This window comes from Indicator indicator, chromosome 21, assembly GCF_027791375.1.
Source record: "Indicator indicator isolate 239-I01 chromosome 21, UM_Iind_1.1, whole genome shotgun sequence".
Classification (NCBI taxonomy): Eukaryota; Metazoa; Chordata; class Aves; order Piciformes; family Indicatoridae; genus Indicator; species Indicator indicator.
The window spans coordinates 14394537-14404928 of record NC_072030.1 but is presented as its reverse complement, the minus strand read 5'-3'; the positions used below and the strand labels follow the sequence as shown (position 1 = coordinate 14404928).

The window sequence follows — 10392 nt, the reverse complement described above, 5'->3', positions numbered from 1 at the left end:
ACTGGCCCTAGCGGGCCCCAGCACCCGCCGCTGCCTTCCGTGGACGCCGCTGGGAAGGGTCCCTGGGGCGGGAGGGGGCTGCGAGGTTGGCGGGGGGGACGGGGGGGGGTCGGTCCTCCGAGGTCACTTGAGCGCTCTTCGGCGGCCTGCCGAGCGGTGCCGACCTCGCCCGAGCGGTTACGAATGTGTTCCCTGGGCGGAATCGAGCGGTTCCGAACCGCTTCCGATGGTGCCCGAAATGTCCCGAGTCTTTCCAGGCCTCGTTGGAAGGCGAACGGTGGTTCCCGACCAGCGAGGCCCGCGTTTCGTGCCGGCTGGCCAATCCCAAGGCAGGGCTCAGTTGAGCCCGGCCGAGTCCGTAGAAGCGCGGCCCGAAGCGATACCTGACAGATCGGGTGGGGAAATCCGAATTCGCCCGAACAGGGCCGAGTCCCCGAGCGGTCCGGCCCAGAGGGTCGAAGAATTCCGAGTCTGCTCGAGCCTTTTCCGATGCAGCCCGAAGGCGGGGGAGGAGGGAGCGTGGAAAGCCGAGCTATGCCGAGTCCTCTCCGATCGCGTCCGAATTTCCTTTCGCCGGCTCGAGCGGAGACACCCGAACGGGCAGTGACCGAAACCGTCCGAAAGCGACCGAACCGGGCCGAGCGCTCCGATCGCACCCGAAGCAGAGATGGGGCGGGGACAGGAGTGGGCGGAGGGAAAGCGGCGAGCTTTGAACGGTCGCGGCGCAGGGGCTGCCGGGATGGTGGAGGACTGGCAGGCGGCGGGGAAGGGGACACAAGATGGCGGCGGTGAGGCGAGGTGAGCGGCGCGCTGCCATCGATACCGGTAGCCCGATCCCCGCTGTGTCTTAGCGAGGCGGGGGTGACCGGGTACGGCTGTTTCCTGCTGTTAAAGGTCACCTCTCGCAGCCTCAGGCGCGGCGAAATGGGTAGAGTGAGAAGGGGACCGAGGTTGAGCTAGGCCGTGGCGCTGAGCTTAGCCTGATAGCTATATTGCAACAACCCCGATGTGCTGAGGTAAAGTCCCGCAGCTGTGGGTCCTATGTCAGCGTGAGCAGGGACTTGGCGTTTGTGCGGGGTCAGGAGTATATTTACAGTCAAATCCAATTTTATGAGGCAGAGTGACACCCCATGAAAATTCGAGTATTTGCTTCAAGATTATGAACCAAGGGATACAGAGGAGGAAAAAAGTTCTTCAGTGGCCATAATGATTAATTTCCATTTTCTTCAAAATGCAGATTTTCAGTCCTGGCTAGGCAAAGCTGGATTTGAAAACTGGCTTGAACAATTAGTGTTTGCCCAAGCCCTAAACACAAGTTTTGGGGGCCACTGGGTAATGTTAACTACAGCTGCTGCATGCTTTGAATAGAGTTTTAGTGTTAAAGCAGTTATTTAGCAAATGGGCTGTGTTCTACTTCCAAGTAAGTATGTGCAGTATCACTCATTTCTAACAGGATCACAGGATGGGTTGAGAGAGACCTCTGGAGATCTTCAGGTCCAACCCCCCTGCCAGAGCAGGACCATAGAATCTAGTGCAGGTCACACAGGAACACATCCAGACAGGGCTTGAAAGCCTCCAGAGAAGGAGACCATGACTGTCTGGGGAGCCTGTTCCAGTACTCTGTGACCCTTACATGAGCAGTCAAGGCTTTATTGTAGGAAACCCTTAACCACGATGTGGTCTGTAGCTATTCACTACAAAACTGTGCAGGAAAGTCAGGATTTGGTTTAAAGGGCTGACCGAGTACCTTCAGGCTCCAGCTGCTGTGCTCCTGAGAACCAGGCTGGGTGCAGAGACAGCTTGGAAAGACTCAGGTTCACAATTTATCCTCATCCCAAGTGCCTGGGACTTACCTTCCTACGTTAAAGAATTTATACAATTGGGAACTACTGGTGTTAACACTCCTTTTTCTCTTGGACCATCCAAGCTTTCCAAGAGGCAGAAATCAGGTGCCAACCTGCATGCAGTTGAAAGTCACTACACCACATCTCACTAATGCAAATGCCTCCCCCAGCAGAGTGCTGTTCTTGCTGCTGGGAGTTGCTGCTTCATATAAATGCTTTCAGATAGTTAACGTGTTATTTTTTTGTCCTGTGCCAGAACATGAACTTTCAATTTAAACCTCTCCCAGCAGCAATGCAGATTTCATTAATCCTCACAGTGAGACAATCTCGGGGTGCTGGGATTAGCAGCGTGCTGTTACACCTGAAATTATATCTTCAGCTGATGCAGTAATTACTACTTTACCTTTCAGGGGTGTGTTGTGGGGTGTAAATGTTTAACCCATGTGTTTAACCCATGTGAAATGTCCCTGTTGCTCAAGGGGAGGCAGCATGTTCTAAATAATGGTGGCTTGCAAACCTGCCTTGGAACAGATGCAGGAATGTGGTCAGTGCCCTCTGGTGGGAAATGATTAAAAAAACCTCAATCAATAAATTGTAAAAATAAAGTTGAGGAAATGCCATGAGGAAATTCACTTGAGGGGGGTTGCCTGTGAACTGGTGGGAGTACAGCAGTGAGCTCCCCAGCATGGATGAGGGGACATTGGTATGGTTTAGTGTTTGGTTATACAGAAAAAGTTCCATATCCAGACACGTCTTTGGAATAATAACATGTCTACACATGCAGTTGTGGTTATTTTAAATTCATAGCCTACTTTACAGTCTAAAATAACTTTAAAATGGAGGCATCTCCTTACTGGAGAGGCACAGTGTCTGACATGGGTGTTACTTCATACTGGGGTATAAACACAAACATTTTTAACCATTACTCACTGCAGAGCACGATGTGTAATGGAACCTTTACCTCCCATTCTGCAAAAAGAAATAGAGCATTCAGAGAACTCTAGAATCATCCAGGTTGGAAGAGGCCTTTCAAATCAGGGAGTCCAACCCTTAGCACTGCCAAGTCACCACTAAAGCATGTCTATCAGCACCACATCTTCATGGCTTTGAAAAGCCTCCAGGGATGGAGACTCCACCACTGCCCTGGGCAGCCTGGGCCAGGCCTTGACAACCCTTCTGGGGAAGAAATTGTTCCTTGTGTCCAACCTAAACCTCCCCTGGGGCAACCTGAGGCCATTTCCTCTTGCCCTGATGCTTACTCCTTGGGAGAAAAGCCAGACCCAGCTCCTTTCAGAGAGTTGCAGAGAGCCAGAAGGTCTCCCCTCAAGCCTCCTTTTCTCCAGGCTCAACAACCCCAGGTCCCTCAGCTGCTCCTCACTAGCCCTGTGTTGACCCTTCACTATCTTCATTGCCCTTGCCTGGACCCACTCCAGCCCCTCAATGTCCTTCTTGAGGGGCTCAAAATACACCATGGCTAAGGGAAGGGATGACCCTCTTAGGAGCCTGTAGTCCTGTCACAGAAAGTGGAGAAAAAATGAGGCACATCCAAGAGGCATTTCAGATCCTAGGTAGCATGAATCACCTACAATTGCTTGCCTATTTCCACAGTATTCCCAAATTGGATACCTTAATTAGTTGCCTAAAGGTAGTAGGGATTAATTTAGGCCCAACTGCATAAAACTGTGAGGTGGTGAGGACATTAACCTCAAGGATTCCAGGGATGGAGTTGGGGAGGTGTGTCCCACAGATGTGGGAGCTGGCTCTGAGAAGATGGATGAACAGCCTCTCACAGGCACTTTGGCTGTCTGTGAAACAGAGCCCAGGACTTCGCAATTCCTCCTGTGCCTCAAAGAGGCTGAGAATATGAATGAGTTACTCAAGAGGGACTTTGGTAGGTCAGAGCCAGTGTGTTGCAAGAGAATTTTACCTGTATTTTATAAATAGAAAATATTTGTTACAGTTTCTGTGGGTGCTCAGCACATAGAATCACGAAATCGTTGAATCCCAGACTAGTTTGGGTGGGGAAGGACCTTTAAAGCTCATCTAGTCCAACTCCCCTGCAGTCAGCAGGGATATCTGCATCTAGAACAGGTTGCTCAGAGCCCCAAACAACCTGACCTGCAGTGGTGCCAGGGCTGGGGCATCTCCCACCTCTCTGGGCAACCTGGGACAGGCTCTCACCACCCTCAGTGTCAAGTCTCCCTTGTATTCAGTCTGAGTCTCCCTCCCTTAGTTTCAAACCATCACCTCTTGTCCTGTCCCAACAGGCCCTGCTCAACAGTCTGTCCCCAGCTTTCTGATCCACCCTTTTAATACTGAAAGGCCACCAGAAGGTCTCCCTGGAGCCTTCTTTTCTCCAGGCTGAACCACCCCAACTCTCACAGCTCTCTTGTAACTGCTTTTGAAGGGAACTGGTTTGGAAAGCTGTTATGTGGAGGAACCAGGAGCCCTTTCTCACAATTTAAAACCAGGTGGCACATTCTGGTTCCTTATTGCTGCATAGTTAGAGGGGATGAAATGTCAACTGCTGGGAAAGGGCTGGATAGACAGGTTCTAGGCAATGTGCACTTCATGTTCTGCAGGAGATGGTTTCCTCATTCTGAAAGTCACTTTCACAACAGGGGTTTCCCTCAAAATTATCTTAACATTCATATACTTGGAAAAGTTAAATTTTGGAACCTGAACTGCACAGGCTGAGAAAAGAGTCAGTTTTCCAGGGAACTGAAAAATGAGTTTTTACAAGCAGGCTTGAGCTCTCTGGTAACACCAGTTTGAACGTTTCTGCAGCACCTTGGGTAAATATTTAGACTTATTTTCTTCTCTTATTTTTCCCTTCTCACCGGAAAGGAGGAACTTCGTTGGTTGTATCCTTACTGTGCCTTTCATCCCTCACCCGTGGGAGTCCTCAGGAAGACTGGCTGAAAGGCATCCACCCCTCCCTGCCTAATCCATCTGCACAGTGTGAATTTTGGGGTTATTCTTTGAGTTTCCCAGCCACAGGTAACAAAACCAGGAAAAAAAGGAAGATTATTTTTGCACCACTCACTGGGGTTTAGCTGAGGTTTTGCCCTGATCAGCTCCCACCCCTGCAGAACCTCTGGTCTGCAGTCTGGGCAGGGGGCTGGCAGCCACATTTTATGATCACCTAATGAATTTCCTTATAGGATGCAAGGCTAAAAATAGGATTTGTGGGCTGGAGGACACAACTCCCATGCAGCAGCACACCTTACAATCTGCTGACAGAGCTGAAGAGGTAGTAAAAGCAGCTTTCAGTCCTACTTCCTCTTCTCTCCTGGTACCTCACCCTACCTTTCTTCCTGCCAAGATCTAAGGAATCTCCTAAGAGGAGACACCCTTGGCTTCAGAGATTGCCATGCTTAGAACCTATCTAGTAATTTGTTTTGCTCCACCTTCCTTCAACTGGAAAAACACAAAAACCTGGTTCTGTTGGAATAAAATGAGCTGGGAACTGGAAGAGATCCACCATGTGTGGGTGGGTGCTCAGCTCCTCCACAAGGTGCCTGGGATGAAGTCTCTGTGTGGAGATACTCAGAGGATTTGAGAAGGGCTGGGGGAGAGAGGGGAGGATAAGGAGTCTTTTGAATATGGAAAGAATGAAGTCTGCACTGATAACTTCCTTACACTGTATTATTTAAGGCTAAGAATGACATTTGGAATCATTTGATTATCAAAAACACATAGGAATGATTAAATTTCTGCATTCCTGGAACCACAATCTGACTTCTCCATGTAGTGGTGAGGCCTAGGATGTCCTGCTCATGAATCCCACATTAACATGCTGCTGTGCCTCAGGAGACAATGATTACAGAGTATAATTCTTGCTGTGTAGGGGTTCAGGGATATTTTGGGGCCATATTAAGGATGGTGGAGCTCTCACACAGTGGATCCACAGGGACAGACAAATCACTGAAGCTAAATACTATACTCTGCAGAAGTTACTTTTGTGGGCAGTGAATTAAGGGAGTCTGTTTCTCAGGAATTTACATCTCAAAGTTAAGCTGATGGCCTTTCTCAGGCACTTAACAAAGAAGGAGCACAGCTTTCAGCCTTCCCATGGTATGGGCAGTGATGGGGCCAGTTTGCTTCTCACAGCCACTTATTTTTAGCAACTTACAGGAATTTGATGTCTTGGAGCCTGCCAACCCTCTATCAGTTTCCTCAAGGAGCCTAACAGGGGTGGAAGTTGTCTGGGGATGGGTGCACATGCACCCCCTCCCCATTTCCTTAGGGTAATGAACACCCCACTACACAGACTCACAGAATCACAGACTGGTTTGGGTTAGAAGGGTCCTTAAAGATCATTGAGTTCCAGCCCCCTGCCATAGGCAGGGACACCTCCTCCTAAGACCAGGTTGCTCAAGGCCCCATCCAGTCTGACTTTGAACACTTCCAGGCTGGGAGCCTCCACAACAGGGCAGCCTGTTCCAGAGTCTCACCACCATCATGGGGAAGAATTTCTTCCTCATGTCTCATCTAAATCCAGCTTCTCCCAGTTGGAAGGCATTACCCTTCATGCTGTCACTCCAAGGCTTGGTACAAAATCCCTCCCCAGCTCTCCTGTAGCTCCCTTCAAATCCTGGGGAAGGCTGCTCTAAGGTCTCCCTGGAGCCTTCTCTTCTCCAGGCCAAATAGCCCCAACTCATTCAGGTAGTTCTCACAGAAGTGCTTCAGCCCTCTGATCATCTTTGTGGCCTCCTCTGAACATACCAAATAAAATTGTCAAAAGCCAAACCTGGAACAGCAAGTTTTTATCCTAACTGCTGATGTTTCTGAACCCTTCCAGCAGGCCAGTCATAGTTGAACCATTTTGTCTAAGCAGCCACAGCAGTGTATGTGAGGTCACTGGGAAAATGGCCATTGTATGAACTGGATCCCACCTCACTGCTCCCAGAAATCCTTAACAACAGCTCTCAGCTGTCATCTCTTCTCCTGCAGATGCTGTTTTATGTGAATGGGGTTTATTATATCTTCTACTTCCTGGCCACCCTCACAATGATTGTGTACAAAAGTAAGTTGCAGCTATTCTAACTCAGCAACAGGTTGTCTCCTGGTGGTTTGTCAGCCTGCCCACTGTCTTCTCCTGGCTTATTTACTCTCTTGTTATTCTACAGGTCAAGTTTTCAGTTATCCAGATGATTTTTTGGCTCCAGATCTTTTGGTGCTTTTCATCATGGCCATTCTGGAAGTGCCTCGACTCTACTTTGGTATGTCATGTTATCACCCTGCCTTGTCAGTGGAATATTACCCTCAGACATGAATCATTGTGGTACTTACCATGTGTCCAGGCCAGTTCAGCATATTTTGGGGACTGTTGTTCAGTTAGGTCATTAAACTTCAGCTGCTGATCCACAGATTTGGCCAGAGGGGCAAACAGAATTTGCTGCTCTGTGAAATGTTGTCTGTAACAGCATTAAAAACCAGTCACTGGGTTGTCAGGAAGCAATCTAACTGGGGCAGCTGGAATGCTGTTGAGAAGCAAGTGTGATGTGTGAGAAGGATCATGGTGGAACACAGAGGTTTCCATCTGCTGAGGTGATGCAGCTGCTCCACCAAGTAACCAAATGACCAAGACCTCATGGAACAAGCAGCACCAAGGAGATCCCTGAGCAGCGTGTGGCTGCACCATGACTACACTGGAACAGGCTGCCCAGGGAGGTGGTGGAATCCACATCCCTGGTGTCAGAGAGGCAGAGATGTGGTGCTGAGGGACATGGCTTAGCCCCAGCCCTGGTAGAGTTAGAGAATGGTTGGACTCGATGATCTTAAAGGCCTTTTCTGACCTTGAATGTCTCTAGAGATGGGGTCTCCACCACACCTCTGAGCAACCTCAGTGGTGAGTGGAGAACACTCCAGACTTAGGGCTTGTGGTACTGTCTGAAGAAATGAGAGACTCACTTCAGCTTTTTGTTTCTCTTGAGGTTCCAAGGGCAACCTGACAGAAGAAGAGGCTCCGCTGGGGCTCAGCCTTGCGCTGACGCTGGGCAGCGTGGTCCTGGCTGTGTATTTCCTGGTGTGGCAAACCTACGTGCTGCGAGCTGACGTCATCCTGAACGCTCTGCTGCTCTCCACATACGGGCTGGAGTCAGGGCTAAAGGTCATGGCCATTGCTGCTTTTGTCAGCTGAGCCCTGGCAGGTTTCAACACCTCCATGCATGTCTCCTATAAAAGAGCAGGTTTCTATTCAAATACTGAATTCTTCTGCAGATAAAAATCCTGTAAAACTCTCCTCTGTTTGAAGAACAGATTTGTGAGGGGCTGAGCTGGTAGGGTACCGTGTCCCAGCTGGAAGCTGTGTTCACTTATTCATGGGCAAAGGCAAGAGATGATGTCCAACAGGTCAAGGGAGGCTCTCCTCCCCCTCTACTCTGCCCTGGGCAGACCACATCTGGTGTGTTGTGTCCAGTTCTGGACTCCCCACATCAAGAGGAACAGGAATGTACTGAAGAGTGTTCAAGGGAGGCTGTGAGGATGGGTAAGGGACTGGAACATCTGTCTGAGAGACCTGGGACTGCTTAGCCTGGAGAAGAGAAAGCTGAGAGGAGATCTTATTAATGTTTACAAATAGCTGAAGGGTGGGTGTCAAGAAGAGGGAGCCAGGCTCTTTTCAGTTGTGCCCTGTGAAAGGACAAAGGGCAGTGGATACAAACTGAAACACAGGAAGTTCCACCTCACCATGAGGAAAAGCTTCTTTACTGTGAGGGTGATGGAGCCCTTGAGCAGGCTGCCCAGAGAGGTGGTGGAGTTCTCCTTCTTGAGACACTTTGAAGACCCATCTGGATGCATTCCTGTGCAACCTGTCCTGGGTGATCCTGCTTTGGCAGGGGGGTTGGACTTGATCTCCAGAGGTCCCTTCCAACCCCTACCATTCTGTGATTCTGTGATTCAGGAAAACCACTTCATGCTCTGGTGTTCATCAGGGATTGTTTCTAACTATTCATTCCCAACACAGAGTGGTAAGCAGAGCATCATCCAGCTCCATGCTGTTGTGGGGCATTTTCACAGCACAGCACAGCAGCAACATACAACCAAGTGACACAGAAACCAATCAGGCCATCCAGCCTGGACCTCTTTCTGCTGTACTACACAGGCTGCAGTTCGAGGACACAGCTTCTCTTCTGCTCTCATTTGTGTTTTCAGCCCCCAGTGGTAATTTCCCAGACATTAGTAGGGCAGTGACTGATTTATCCCAGTGGGATTGGGAATTGAGGTTTGTCTGTACCCAGAGAGCTGAGCTGCAAGGTTTGGGCTGCTGGTTCTTGCTCAGGCAGAAGCCAAGACCTCTGTGGGTTTTTTTTGTTGATATAGGGTGGCCATAAGAGGAGCACAAACACTCAACCATTCACTCACCCTTCTGTCCTGTTGAAAAGCTCACCAGAATGTCATTGGCTGTTACTTCTTTTCAGTGTTAAACATTTTACTTCTATGATTCTGGAAAAAAAAAAAAGTAATAAATTACTTCATCAAAAGTATCTTGGTGTTAATGTAAAACCTGGGGAGCTGTGGGGCTTTTGGACAAGCAGGTTTTCCAGTCAGAACTTCCTATTTTGGTATTTATTTAGTCAAATAAATGATGTTTCAGATCTAAGCAGTGTTTGAAGTGCAGAGCATCTTCTTCAGATCCTAGGCTCCAGCTGAGGCTCACAAAGGAAGGTTTGGGTGAACCTGGATGTGTGTGAAAGACTCTCCTGATCTTCTGATCCTATCCCAAAATGGGAAAAAGCACCTGAGCTCTGCATGGCCTGGCACTAGCCAGGGGCTGGAGCCACACTGCCACAGCCACTGTTTTCTTTCCAATGGTGGTGGAAGAATCAAAAGACACAGAAGCTCCTGTGGAAAGGTCCAAATTCATAGAATAACAGAATCCCAGACTGGTTTGGGTTGAAGGGACCTTGAAAGTTCATCTAGTCCACCCCCCCTGCAGTCAGCAGGGACAGCCCCAACCAGAGCAGGTTGCTCAGAGCCCCACACAACCTGACCTGCAGTGGTGCCAGGGCTGGGGCAGCTCCCACCTCTCTTGGCAACCTGGCCCAGGGTCTCACCACCCTCAGTGTCATAAACCTCTCCCTTCTCTCCAGTCCAAATCTCCCTTTTTTGGTTTCAAACCATCACCTCTTGTCCTGTCACAACAGGCCCTGCATCATCCCTTGACCTTACCCAGGAGAGCCCCTTCCAAGGCCAGGTCTCACCAAGCAGCTTCTGCCCTCGTTACAGCACCCAGCAGCCAACACCAAAACACACACATGGGCATGAACTCCCTGGGCCTGATGCTGTGAAATCAGTGGCACAACCAACCCTTTGCACCAGGAGCAAGACTGCACCCATGAAGAGAATGTAAAAGCAGAACTGGATGCTGAGGAGCCACCAGGAAGTCCAATGACCAAATGTTTCTGTGCTTAATCTGCATGAAGCAAACCCCCACCCATCTTGTCCTTCCAGCTTTGCTTGGCGTGCTGGAATGTACCCATCAGACAGTTGGTAGAAGGAGTGACCAGCATACCAAGCTGTCTCTACCCTGCTGGTGACAAAC

The 10392-nt window shown here is 49.5% G+C and overlaps 1 protein-coding gene across 1 annotated transcript; it reads left to right on the top strand.

Annotated features, from left to right (window-relative positions):
* Positions 1-767: 767 nt before the first annotated feature.
* Positions 768-8226, top strand: TMEM80 (transmembrane protein 80). Its single transcript, XM_054390528.1, has 5 exons — positions 768-798; positions 4692-4708; positions 6780-6873; positions 6977-7069; positions 7784-8226. The coding sequence occupies exons 1-5, from the start codon at positions 780-782 to the stop codon at positions 7987-7989; spliced, it is 429 nt and encodes a 142-aa protein (XP_054246503.1). The 5' UTR covers positions 768-779; the 3' UTR covers positions 7990-8226.
* Positions 8227-10392: the final 2166 nt, after the last annotated feature.